This window comes from Rousettus aegyptiacus, unplaced genomic scaffold (genome assembly GCF_014176215.1).
Source record: "Rousettus aegyptiacus isolate mRouAeg1 unplaced genomic scaffold, mRouAeg1.p scaffold_m13_p_8, whole genome shotgun sequence".
Taxonomy (NCBI): Eukaryota; Metazoa; Chordata; class Mammalia; order Chiroptera; family Pteropodidae; genus Rousettus; species Rousettus aegyptiacus.
In genome coordinates this window covers 16925813-16940115 of record NW_023416311.1, presented here as the reverse complement: position 1 = coordinate 16940115, position 14303 = coordinate 16925813, and the positions used below count along the sequence as shown (strand labels likewise).

Genomic DNA, 14303 nt, shown 5'->3' with positions numbered 1-14303 from the left:
ACGTTCTTTTCATAATCTAAACGTCTTTGTATCTTTAAAACTTTGTACCAGATTAATAAATTTAAAAGTAATTTTAAAACAAAATATAAATTACAAACTGAACATTCATGATAGTGAAAAACTGCAAGTAACCTCAATGTCTATCCACAGCAGCTGTATGCTACAACTAAGAGTGAGGATGATCTGTTTACTATTTCGGAAAGTGCTCCAAGTTATACTGCTCAATAGAAAAAAGAGCCATTGCAGAACAATGTATTTATGTGAGGAAAAAAAAAAATCCCAAAACGATACACTATTTTTCTACAGATATACAGTTGGTGTCTATGTACAGGAGGTTACAATCACTAAAATGGTCATCAGTTATCCAGTTATCCATACGATGCGAAAAACTGGAGGTAAGTGGTTCAAAGAAAAATTCAGACGTTCTGTAATTTCATATTTTTTTCAAGCTGAATACATTCCTATGTCAAAAATATATATATATATACAGAGCCACTTTAAAATGGATCTGGAGCTGCCATCCTAAAGGAACTAACTGCCATGCATGCCTTATGCCTCAGACCTTTGGAATGTTAAAACAGGCCAATCTAACTTTTAAACTGGGCCTAAGCAACCTTGCGCCCCAAAGAACTGATTGCAAAGATAACAAGAAAGCAGATATTATGACTACCTGATTATTACCAGACTGAAAATTAACAGTTTAGAATTAACATCATTGTTATCTGACCAATAGAAATGCCTGCTTTCTATTGATGTAATTATTCCCCATCCCTTTCTTATAAACACCTATTGCCTTGTCTCCTAATCAGAAAGAACACTACCTGGTCTTCCGGGTTCCCACCCTAATCTGTGGATCCTAAACAGCTCTTATTGATCTCAAACAAATACTTGGTAGCCTCTCACTTTGGCTTTTATTTTTAGGGTAACACAAAATACTTATATATTGTTTTAAAGTCTGCAGACACTGATAAAATGTTAGCAATAGTGGCTTTGGCATGTTGATTTTTTTTTTCTGTTTCTTTTCACTTTTCTGCACTTTCCAAACAGCACTCTATAATGAATAGGCACCGACTGTATGATCAGGAAAAGTAATAAGTAAAGGACTTCAATTTTAACGTGCGAGGCGGTGAGGGAAAGGGGCCCCTGCGTCTGGAGTTTTTGAGCGCCAGGCCCGCTGCCCAGCGCCCACTTACTTGTCTGGGAGGCCGGGTGCTCCTGGCTTCTCTGGAAGGGGTACCTGAACAGCAGTTTATTGCCCCTGCTCCCCGAGCTCACCAAAATCACGCTGATGGGGCTAGTGTTGTCCCCCATCCTACCCGGGGGCGGGGAGCCAAAGGAAGACGGGGAGGGAGTGAAGGGCTGGAGGGGCTCTGAGAAGAACGGGCGAGGTTGCGGGGAGCGGTGCTGAGAAGGACGCGCCGGGGAAGGTGGGGACCTCTGACGAGGCCCGGGACCGGAGAGGTGGGGGGCCCTGTGGAGAATAGGCCAGGGAGGCGCGGAAGGGTGGGGGAGGGCCTGAGGAAAATGCTCCCGGGACTGGAGGAGGGGGTCTCCGAGGAGTACGGGCCGGAGTCAGGGGATGAAGGGACCTGACAAGGACGCGACCGAGGCCACGGAAATGACCAGCGCGGAGAGCCAGGCCGACGCAGCAAGCACAACAGTCAGCAAACATACGCGCAAGCTAGCGCGTCCCGCGGAGCTGGGGAGACTTCCGCCGCAGGGACAGGCAAAAGCACAGAAAGTGCCGTGCAGCGGGCCAGGAGCGTTTGCGCAGCCGCGGGCGGCCGTGTGCGCACGCGCGGGGCTGTCCTTTTGTGGGGAGGAACTACAAGTGCAAGTGCGCGCTGGCCCGCCCCCTTCCTGCTTGAGAAGAGAACCATCCACCAGTGTGGGAGGCCGCTGGGACCCTGTCAGCCCTGAGGTTAAAGGCAGCTGTCTTTAAATGTGACTTTCTTCATGTTAAAAGTAACACTTGGTTTGGACAGAAAGTATGAACTTACAAATATAACGATCGCTTCAGTGGATCATAAAACTAAATGTAAGAGCTAATACTGTAAAAATCGAAAAAACAGCGGTAAATATTCATAGCCTCGGACTGGGCAACGGTTACTTAGGTATGACAAAAAATGTGCGAGTGACTAAAGAAAACATTAATTGAGCTTTATCAAATTGAACACTTTTGTGCTTTAATGGACACCACCAAGAAAGTAAAAAGCACTCACAGAATAGGAGAAAATATTTACAATTCATATATCTGATGAGGGAATTGTATCCAGATATATTTTTAAAGTAAATTCTTACACTCAACAATAAAAAGAACTAACTGAGAAGTATGCAAAGAAAGCGAATTAATAGTTCTCCAAAGAATATAGACAAATGGCCAAGAAGCACATGAAAAGATGCCCAACATCATTATTCATTAGGGTAATGCAAATCAAAACCAAAAAGAGATACCACATCACACCAACTAAAATGGCTATAATCAAAAAGACAAAATAACAAGTGATGCCGGGAAGGTGGAGAAATTGGAATCTACACATTGCTGGAGGGAATGTAAAATGGTGCAGCTACTGTGGAAAACAGTCTGGCAGTTCCTCAAAAGTTAAATATAGAATTCCCATACAACTCAACTATTCCATTCCTAGGTATATACCCAAGAGAAATGAAAACATAAACCCACAGAAAAACTCGCATGTTCATAGCAATATTATTCACAATAGCCAAAAAGTGCAAACAAGCCAAATGCCCATCAGCTGATGATTGGTTGAATAAAATATGGTATAATCCATACAATGGAATAGTATTCAGTCATAATAAGGAATGAGGTACAGACCCATGAATGAACTTTGAAAAAATACTTAATGTATGATTCCAATTATATAAATGTCCATAAAAGGCAAATCCACAGGGACAAGAAACAGTTTAGGTTGTCTAGGGCTGCAGTAGTTGGGGGCATGTGTCTGCTAATGGGTATGGGGTTTCTTTTTGGGTGATAAATGTTCTAAATTTGATTGTGGTGATGGTTGCACAATTCTATACTAAGTATACTAAAACCCATTGAATTGCACACCTTAAATGGGTGAACTTTATGGTACGTGAATTATATCTCAATACAGCTCTTTTTAAAAAGTCTAAACAATCACCCCACCCAGCCCATCTCAGTCTTCCCCAGGAGGTGACTGTAGTTAACAGCCTGCTGTGGCTGTTGCCAAATCTTTCCCAAGCATCTCAAATGCATGAGAGTATAACCATTTGACTAAAGGATAAGCATTTTCTTCGCTGAAGTAAGCTTCTTGCACTGAAGCTGACATAAATGGATTTTGCAAGACAGATTTGTGGGTTAAACTTTCCAGAGCAAAGGGTACATGCATTTGAAATGCCTCAGACATTATAACAAACGCATTGCCCTACACAGCGCTACATAGCATTGACTTTTTTCCCTCCAAAATTCCCCAAAAGGAAAATGGTGTCTTATCCTAAGTTGCATTTCTTTCATTATTACTAAGGTAGAGAACTGTACTACTTAATTATCTGCCAGTATCTGCCATCTTTTTTTCCTTACGAATAGTTGTTCGTGCTTCTTTGATGCTTTGGATGTGTTCTTCTTGTAAGAGAAAGTTAGTTACCCTCTGTTAAGATTCTTCAAGCCTTTTTTCCCAGTATGGTATGTTTTGAGATTATGTATAATCAAAAGATTTTGGAATTCTCCCACAGTTCCCAGGAGTGTCCCTGGAATGGAAATAAGGACACAGAAGAAGGAGGTGAGGCTGGGAAGGCTGGGCAGATGGGGTAGAGGGAGCCCACTGTTTGAGGGGATGGCTAGCTGTGGTAATGAAGACCTCCCCAAAGGAGCACCAGGTATCTGCAGATCTCCTGACTCCTTCTTCTAACTTCCCCGGGCCATGCTGCTACTCCATCAGACAGTCGAGGTCGCCCAAATCCTGGAGAAGCAGGTCTGGTGTCCAGGGGCTCCAGGGTGGCTGTCTCTGGGCTGGGGGAAGGCCCTGATTACCTCCTCGGGGCCCGCCTTCTGCCAGCAACCTTCACAAGAGCATTCACTGTTTATTTTTCGGGATATATGGTTAATGTCTTTTCATTGTAACACATACTGGAATCCATGAAAGATGAAAGGAAATCACCAGGATCCTAGCCCATAGCGGTCCTAGAAACATGCCTTCCCATGCTGCCCTCCCAAGACTCAGATGTGGGAATGCCCAGGGTTGGACTGGAGCTAGTAAAGATCTGAATCCCATGCCACCCTCACCAGCAGCAGCTCGGTGTCCACATTTGACAACTTCATTGGGCTATAACAGAAATCAGAGCTCATCATCACTCCCTGGACAGTTCAGCCTGGTGCCAGCAGCCAGAGGGACTCCAGAGTGAGCTGGCTGTGCTTTGGGCCTCAGGTTCCCCATCAGTAACAGGATCAGGAGTAGGTGGTCTCTAAGTGCAATCATAGCTTGAAGCCCTCACACTGTCTCCTGGACAATGATGTGCACAGGGCCAAACTTCACTCACTGCAGGGTCTTTCCTGTGAACACCCACACCTCTAAATCCTCATTTTAAATTTATATAACTCTTCTGTAACCTCCTTTTTAAGGTAAGTGGATTCTTGAAGTCCAAAACTCTCAACTCTTCCTCCTAGCTTGGGTTTTCCTCTCACCCCCCAGGGAAGACTAGGAGGCCACTTGGACAGCGAGGCCTTATCAGTCCTGCCATTCAGTCTGGGCCCTATAGAGCCATCACCATCTGTCAGAGGGCTAGGTGGGGCTCAAGGACCCTATCTCAGACCCACCTCCACAACTCCACCTTTTCTGGTGCAGTGTTCCTTTCCTGGAGGAATAAGTCACCCACAGTAGTAACTACAATAATCTTGAATTTGTGATGTCATTATCCCTCCTAACAGTGAGGTGGAAGCTTCTCTAACCTCTACTCAAAAGGTTAAAACAGTGAAACTTGGACTCACAATATTAATTAGCCTCCCTGGGATCACCCAGGGGATGCTCTCAGGGAAGGGTCTGCAGACCCCTGTCTCTACTGAGTGACCAGGGCCTTTCTGAGCTCAGCTCCAATTACACAAGACAGAACAGGCCTGGTGCTTCGAATTCTGCCCAGAACCCAGCAAGTCTCAGTATCCTGGAGCACAGGCTTGGGATCCTTGTGTCATAAGAAACCAAGGCCCAGAGACAGAAGAGGCTTGCCAGACCTCCAAAGAGCCAGCAACCTGGCCTACACCTCTCCCATTGGGACTGAGTCCCTCCTCTGCTGGAATTTTGAACATGTTTCATGAACTTCTTGAACCTCCATTTCCATATCTTAAAACATGTAATGATGATAACAAAACTTCTTTCACAGAGAGCTGTGAGGATCACAGCCCAACATGAAGAGTATCTGGTACAATGTTCAGGACTTAGAAAGCACTCGATAATAATCAGCTAAAACCAGACAGCAGATCTCACCTCACAACCACACAAAATCAGTCCAAGGGAGACTGTCACCCAACTCAAAACACCAAACAGTAAAGTTCTTAGAATGGTAATACAGACAGTTCTGTACACTTCAGTATTTGGCAAATGCTTATTTTGCTTTTTTAAAAATTGAAGTGAAATTTGCATAATATAAAATTAACCATTTTTACATGCAAAAAAATGAAACTGGACCACCTTCTTTCACCATAAATAAGAATAAACTCAAATGTAAGGCCCAAAACTGTAAAACTTCTAAAAGAAAACATAGGCAGTAAACTCTCTGATATTGTTATTAGTAATTTTTTTCAGCTATATCTCTTTGAACAAGGGAAACAAAAGAAAATAAATAAATGACTACATCAAACTGAAAATGTTTTGCCTAGCAAAAAAAAAAATCAATAAAACAAAAGACAGCATACTGAATGGGAGAAAATATTTGCCTATGATACATCTGACAAGGGGTTAATATCCAAAATTAAAAAGAACTCATACAACTCAACAACAACAACAAAAAAACAATCCAATTAAAAAATGGGCAGAAGACCCGAAAAGATATTTCTACCGAGAGGGAATACAGATGGACAATGCACATATGAAAAGATGCTCAAGGTCACTGATCATGAGAGAAACACAAATTTAAACCACAATGAGACATCATCTCACACCTGTCAGATTGGCTTTCATTAATAAATCAAAAACAAGTGGAGAAGAGATCCCTCCTACACTTTTGGTGGTATTGCAAATTGATGCAACCACTATGGAAAATAGTTTAGAAGTTCTATTAAAAATAGAACTACCTTTTGATCGAGCACCTGCACTTCTGGGTATTTGTCTAAAGAAAACCAAAATGCTATTTCATGAAGATCTATACACCCCCATGTTCATGGCAGCTCTATTCACAATAGCCAAGATATGGAAGCAACTTAAGCGTCCATCAATAGACGACTGGATAAAGAAGTTATGGTACGTATATACAGTAGAATATTACTTGGCCATAAAAAATTAAATCGTACCATTTGCAACAACATAGATGGACCTAGAGGGTATTATGTTGAGTGAAACAAGACAGACAGAGGAAGATAAAAACCATGTGATTTCACTTACAAGCGGAATCTAAGGAACAAAATAAACAAACTAAACTCGTAATGTACAAACTGGTGATTGCTAGAGGGGAGGAAGGTTGGGGTACTGAGTGAGAAGGTGAAGGAATGAAGTACAAATCAGTAGTTACAAATCAGTCATGGGAATGTAGCATACAGCATAGGGAGTATAGTCAGTATTATTGTAATGGTTGTGTACAGTGCCGAATGAGTGCTAAAGTAATGGGGGGTGGGGATCACTTCGTAAATTCGTAAATGTCTAACCATTGTACTATGTACTTAAAACTAATATAAAATAATTTTTAAAGTCACAGCAATAAAAACCACAGTACTTTAAAAATATTAACCATTTAAAAAAATTTAGTAGCATTTTGTTTGTTCACAATATTGTACAACCATTATCACGATCTAGTTCCAGAATATTTTCATCATCCCCAAAGGAAATCTAGTACCCTTTATGTCATTGCTGCCAATTCCTTCCCCACCCCTAGCCCCTGGCATCCACTTATCCACTTTCTGTCTCTATGGATTTGCCTATTCTGGATATTTCATATAAATGGAATCGTATAATAATACATGGTATTTTGTGTCTAGCCTGTTCACTTACTATAATGTTTTCAAGGTTCATCCATGTCGTAATGTGTCACTGCTTCATTTTTAAGACTGAATAATATTTTATTGTATAGATACACACCACAGTTTTTTTACCCATTCATGCGTTGATGGACATTGGGGTTCTACCTTTTTAACGTAGTCACTAACTTTGACTACACTAAAATTATAAACTTCTATTCAACCAAAAATAGCATTAAGAGGAGGAAGCAAACTACACTGTTCAAGACAATATGACACATCGAACTAACAAAGAACTAATAGCCAGAATGAGACTATAAAAAGGTGGAGGTGGGAGGTTTTTTAGGTGAAGGAGCTACTGTGTATCCTGATTTTGGTGAAGGTTACATGACTCTAGAAACATGTCAAAATTCACAGAGAAGTACAGTAAAAAAAATAAAGTCAATCTTATTGTACGTTAAAATTAAAAGAGATATTTGCCTCATTATATTAAAGTGATATGGTGAGCAATATTGCAATAGCACATATTAGAAAAATGCTCTTTTATTCAATAAGCTTCTCAGGGGACGACCCAGTCAGTACCTATTTCCTCAACAACAGGCAGGCAAAACCATTGCTTTCTCAGAAGAAATCCAGGAATCATGGAGCCAAGGGGGGAGGGGACTGACATGTGGCCAGGGTGGGCAGCTGCAGGATCACACCAAGGAGTGGTTCAGGCAGCACAGGGCATGTTCCAGCTGAAGGAGAGTGTGTCTTAGGCCCGGCTTCTCTGGATTCTTAAATGGACGAAGACAGGGCAGAGCCGGGCTGCAAATGCAGGCATGACCTTTCAGGCCGGCTGGGCCCCTATCTCTTTTGGACTCTGGTCAGGCTGCGGCCACCACCCCCTTTAAGGCCCAACAAGGGTGGCAGGAGTGATAGCACTTCACCCCACCTGTCTCTTCGGGCTCTGACCATTGTCACTGGATCTGATAAGAGATCCCACTCCCATGGCCAATGTGCACAGCCTGGCCCCCACCCCAGTTCTGTGTATATAAGGGGACTCTGGGGGCCGAGCACCACGGAGGCCAGTCCAGAGCTCACCCAGCTCCAGCTCGGCCATCACCATGTCTCTGACCAAGTCTGAGAGGGCCATCATTATGTCCATGTGGGGCAAGATCTCCACACAGGCGGATGCCATCGGCACTGAGGCCCTGGAGAGGTGAGTGCCAGACAGGCTGGGATGGGGCCAGGTAGGCAACAACGTGGGGGTACTGAGGACAAGGGACTGTGAGGAGAGTTCAGTGAGAAAGAATCAATGAGTATTAGTGGTGGTCAATGGCGGTCAGTGACCAGGAAGAGTAGGTGGATGGGAAGGGGAGATGAGAACTGTGTCTTTCACACCTGGCCCATCACACAAGTCTTCACAAATATCTGTGGAATGAATGAATGAATGAATGAACTAATAACTGAAAGATGGGGCAGTGAGGGTGAGAGAGCGTGTGCCATACTACAGCCTGGGGCAACAGGATCCAACACTGATCCTGTCTTTATTTAACCGTGAATTTTCTGCATTAATATTTATGTTTTAAAATATTGCATTAAAATACGATTTATCCTGACTGCTGGGTTTTTCCGTGCCTTTTAAGTTTTGTGCCCAAGGCTAAGGCCGCACTGGCCTCTTCAGGTCAGGCTCTCGTCACCCCCCAACCCCTCCCGCAGACTCTTCACCAGCTACCCCCAGACCAAGACCTACTTCCCGCACTTCGACCTGCACCCGGGCTCGGCGCAGCTGCGCGTGCACGGCTCCAAGGTGCTGGCCGCCGTGGGCGACGCGGTCAAGAGCATCGACAACATCGCCGGCGCCCTGTCCAAGCTGAGCGAGCTGCACGCCTACGTCCTACGCGTGGACCCGGTCAACTTCAAGGTGGGCGCGGGGGCGGGGGCGCGGGCGGGAGCCCCAGCAGGGTCAGGACGGAGGCGGGGCCCGGATGCAAGAGCGGCAGGGTCTCCGCCCGCACCCAAGGAGCACCTCGCCCCGCGCGCTGAGCCGCCCTCCCCCCCTCAGCTCCTGTCCCACTGTCTGCTGGTCACGGTGGCCTCGCACTTCCCCGCCGACTTCACGGCCGACGCCCACGCCGCCTGGGACAAGTTCCTGTCCATCGTATCCAACGTCCTGACCGAGAAGTACCGCTGAGCGCAGTCACCCGACCTCGGAGGACAGGCTGTGACCCCTCCGCTGTACTAAGGGACCTCCCAAACCCCTTTCTCCCTGGTGACTCGCCAATAAAGAAATTAAAGGATAAATCGCCTCCGTGGTCACTGGGACCACCATGAGGTGGGGGGCCGCAGAGGTGGAGGGGTGGGCCTCGGGGTCTCCAGGAAGGCTGCAGGACTTCTTCGCACTGACCCCAAAGTCTCTCAGAGGACAAAGGGCAGCACGCTAGTCATGGGGGTTACTCGGGCTCCAGGTGGGTGGCGGAAAGGGTGCCCGATGCTTTACTTCTGCAGCGCCGCTGGAGCCCATGGCCCCTCTGGTTCTCCCTGGGTCCCGCCATGTTACTTTTTCTTCTTCTTCCAGAATTTTTACTATTTCCTAGTTTATGCCGCAGGAAAAAAAGAGTAATGAATACATACATTCATTCATTCATTCACTCACCCATTCATTGCCCCTTCCATTAAACAAACACTTATTGGCACAGAAGATGCCCCAACATTTTCCTAGGCTGTGAATATAACAGCTAAAACCAGCAAAGCCCTGTGCCCGGTGGAGCTGACAATCTACTAGGGGGTAAAGACATAATGTATAGTCAGATCACAGCTCACATAAATAAAAAGGGAAAAAGAGGCTCAACCTTGCTCATAATAAGAGAAATGCAAATTAATACTACTCTAAAAATAAAACCTCACTGAGATCCAGTTCTCACCTAACTGATAAGCAAATCGAGATTTTGACCACACTCTGCTGGCGGCTCCTCCTATCTGATGGTAGGAGCAAGACATGGATGCACAAAGCCACTGGAGCAGCTTAGTTTGCTAAAGACTAGGAAAACTCGAGTCCATCATGAATCCTGACTGAATAAACCATAAACATCGGCAGGACAGAGAAGTGTGAACTGGAAGAGATAGAGACAATTTCTAATATTGGCTGTGAAGTGATAGCTAGGATTTGTTGAGTAGAAAAGAAAATAGAAAATAGAATGGCATATATATAACATAACTTTTCTGTAAGAAAGGAAGGGAAATACATGTTTGTGTACATTTGTGCACATGTATGTGACTGTTCATCACCCTGTGTTTGCACTCGTAAATGTGCATGTGTTCACGTGGGTGTTTGCTTACTTTTGCGAAAAGAAACTGTAGAAGGATAAAGCAGAAATGATTACAAGTGATAGAGCTGGTGGAAATGGAGAGGTGGGATAGAGGGCCTCCTCCCAGTCTAACTCTACATAGTTTTGAACTTTGAATCATGTAAATATTTTACATCATTAAAAATAGAATTAAGAAGAGCAAAAAATGGGAACATCAAAGTTGAAAACCAACTTAAATGAACCTGTGAAAGAATGTAGTAAATAATCATTAGAAATAAGAATTGTTTCTAAATAACTTGTGAACACTGTACCTTGGCTGTGACCAAAAGAACCGCAAAGAAATTCTAACATTTACTCAGTAGTTTAGTGGTTGTAATAACACAGATATCGTAATTTTATAAACTTTTATTTTGAAATATTTTCAATCCCCAAAAATCTCTGCGAAAATAAGACAAAGATGGAGAAATAGGGGCAACTGCTAGTGGGTACAGAGTTTCTTTTGGGGTGATGAAAATATTATAAATTTGATTGTGGTGATGGTTGCACAACGCTATAACTATACTAAAAACCATTGAATTGTACACTTTAAGTGGGTGAACTGTACGGTATGCAAATTATATCTCAATACATCTATAGAATAAATAAGAAGACAAAACACTCACAAATTTTATTCACCAAGATTCCCTGATTGTTAATATGTCAACACATTTTTCTTCACTTGCTCTTTTATTCTGAGCCATTTAGTGTAGGATGCAGACATGATTTCCCTTTAGTGCCCATAATCATCTGTGTATTTCGTGAAACCAACAAGAACACTCTCCCATATAGCCAGAAAACAACCTCCAAAATCAGGAGATTAACACTGATCCAAACCCATTAATGCACAGATACCATGCACGTTACCCTTCCCAATGACATCTTTACCCAACCAGAATCACACTTTGCATTTAGTCTCCTTCGTTCTGGCTCTTAGGTCTTTCCTTGTATGATCTTAATAATTTTGAAGGGCACCCAGCAGTAATTTTGTAGAATGTCTCTCCGTTTGCGTTTGTCTGATGTGTCTTCGTGAGGTGATTTAGGTGGTGCATTTGAGGCAGGAACATACAGAAGTGATGCTGCGTCCACATCAATGCATCCCATTGGGCACATGGTACTGACTTGTCCCTTTACTGGTCATGTTTACTTTGACCACTTTGTTGAAATAGTGTCTGCCAGGTTTCTTTACTACAAAGTTAATTAATGAATTTTTAATGCCTTTTCATTGATAAATAGTTAATAAGTTGAAGTTAATAGTTAATAAGGTGAAGTTTTGAGACTATAAAAGTCCTGCTCTTTATATAACTTCATACACTGGTCTTAACATCCATTGATGGTTCTTGACTACATCAATCATTACTATGATGATTGTTCCGTGCAATTCTCTATCACTCCTTCTGAACTTATTAATAGGCATTTTACTGAAAGGAGAAGATTTTCCTTCTCCATGTTTTATTTCTGTCATATTAACTCACTAAATCCCATTTTATTCAGTGGGTTATAATCCATTGCCAATCAAACTGTTCTAGATTTGGACAGTGAAATCCCCTTCAAACTGGCCCCTGTGTCCTTTGACATGTCCCCATCATTCTTTGAGTACCTTCTTAATTTCTGCTGAAGAGGTTCCAGGCTCATCTTGTACTTTCCATGCACCAGCCTGAAATTAGCCATTTATCCACATATTTCTGTTTCTTCCTAGTAGAGAATGATGTTTGCAAAGCAAGATTTGAGAACTGGGTATGTTCATTTGCTACTGGAATGTTACTGCTTCTAATCCTTCAGTGGACAGAACTAAGAGATACATTTGTATGCACACGTACACATAAATAAAAATATGCACATAAATATATACTTATATCTATACTATATCTGTCTATTAGAAGCTATGACCTCATATTCATATCTCTAATTACTGTCGAATACCACATGGTTTATCCTTGTCTTCTCCCTTTCTGCAATAGTGAGAAATCTGGCTCCCATTGTACTCAGAATGTTTATTTATTTTTTCAGTTCCCTCATATATTACCAATATCCCAACTTCGATATCATAATTTTGAAAATATACTACCTATTTGTAGGATAATAGCAAATAAGTAAAAAAGATTATGTCATTAGGAACCAAGATTTTCAGTGTGAATGAAAATATTTTCAAACAGAAAACCCATGAAAATTTTTATTTCAATTTTATAACTTAAAAAGCTTTTAAATTAAAAACTGTATCAATTTGAATCAGAAATATCATTGTAAACTAATGTTTCAAAAATATATTTCATAGTTCTGTCCACTACTAAGGTCCTGCAACAGCGACAAGTTCACCTGACACCCGGATTCTGGTTTTTAAATACTATCCCTCACTAAAAGGAACTCCAGACTTTCTCAGAGAAATGGCTAATCCCAGGGCCAGGACAGGGTAAGTAAAGGTGAGCCTGAAATATATTATTGTCCCAGAAAACAGGGAAGTATTCACAAAATGATAGGATTATCACAAAAGGGCATAAGTGCCAGCATAAGGGGCTCCTTCCATCCACATCTGAGACAATTTGAGCACCAAAAATAAATAACTGTTGAAAACACTGAATAAATTAAAAATTTATGGTTCCATAGTGTTCCTCGAAAAGGGAGAGGGGAAAGTTTATTTTCCACTAGTGGAATAAGAATTTGGCACCATTAACAGTTTACTATAAAAGCTGGTAATTAAAGGAAAATAATTAAGCATCAATCTTAACTTTTAGAGAAACTGTCATTCATCCGCAACTAGTGAGGAAACTCTTTTCACACAATAATGTCAGCTAACTAATAATTAATAAAATAATCATTAAATTAGAAAGCTACAATTCTATGAACCTCCATGAAGTAACGGATTCAAGCAAGATTATTGATGATTCCTAAAACCATAAGATAAAGTTTGTTGGGACTAGGATAGTTTACTAGTGCCAAAATAATTACCTCCAGATGACTAGTTAATTGCAAAGAGGGAAAAGATACCTTTAATGTAAAGACGTCTGGTGGCTTCTTCCTTACCAAGTGACCAAGCTTGCATCGCCAACACTGCATGATCTGACATGACATGCCTCTGGTGTCATGCAAGTCCTTAACGTTGCTTATGATGTTACACAATAAGTTTTTTTCTTGTGATCAAATACTCAGAACATAAAATTTACCATTTTAACTATTTTAAAGTGAACAACTCAGTGGCACTCAGTACATTTACAACGTTGTACAATCATCACCTCTATATGGTTTCAGAACTTATCACCCTAAATAGAAATTCCATGCCCCTCCACCCCTGGCAACCATGCTGCTTTCTGTCTCTATAAATTTGGCTATTCTGGATTTTACATATAAATGGAATCTATAATAGGCAGACTTTTGTGTCTGGTTTCTTCCACTTAGTATAATGTTTTCAAGGTTTGTCTATGTTGTAGCATGTACCAGTACTTCTTTTTTATGGCTAAATAATATTCTCTTGTATAGATATACCAAATTTTGTTTATCTTTCATCCACTGATGGACATATAGGTTATTTCCACCTTTTAGCTATGTGAATTGTGCTAAGAACATTCTTATACAAGATTTTGCGTGGACATATGTCTTCATTTAGCTTGGGTATATATATACCTAGGAGTGGAATTGCTGGGGCTTCTGGGAACAATGTTCAATTTATCAAGGAACTGCAAAACTGTTTTCCACAGTGGCTGCACTATTTTACATTGCTAGCAGTAGTGTATGGGGGTTCCAATTTCTCCACATTCTTGCCAACTCTTGTTCTTTTGCTTTTTTAAATGTTATTTTTATGGCTATCCTACTGTGTGTGAAGTGGTATTTCATTGTAGTTT

General features: G+C 41.9%; 2 protein-coding genes across 3 annotated transcripts in view; one reads left to right on the top strand and one right to left on the bottom strand.

Moving 5' to 3' along the window:
• Positions 1-1739, bottom strand: part of NPRL3 (NPR3 like, GATOR1 complex subunit) — a 35259-nt gene extending 33520 nt beyond the window's left edge. For both annotated transcript variants that reach the window (XM_016136768.2, XM_016136769.2), the window contains exon 1: positions 1194-1739. In XM_016136768.2, coding sequence (XP_015992254.1) covers positions 1194-1311 — 118 coding nt within the window. In that variant the 5' untranslated portion in view covers positions 1312-1739. The remainder of the gene's footprint in view (positions 1-1193) is intronic.
• Positions 1740-8229: 6490 nt separating this feature from the next.
• On the top strand, positions 8230-9410 carry LOC107506032 (hemoglobin subunit zeta). The gene is made up of 3 exons (XM_016136484.2): positions 8230-8342; positions 8843-9047; positions 9189-9410. Exons 1-3 carry the CDS (start codon positions 8248-8250, stop codon positions 9315-9317), a joined length of 429 nt encoding a protein of 142 aa, XP_015991970.1. The 5' UTR covers positions 8230-8247; the 3' UTR covers positions 9318-9410.
• The last annotated feature ends 4893 nt before the right edge of the window (positions 9411-14303 follow it).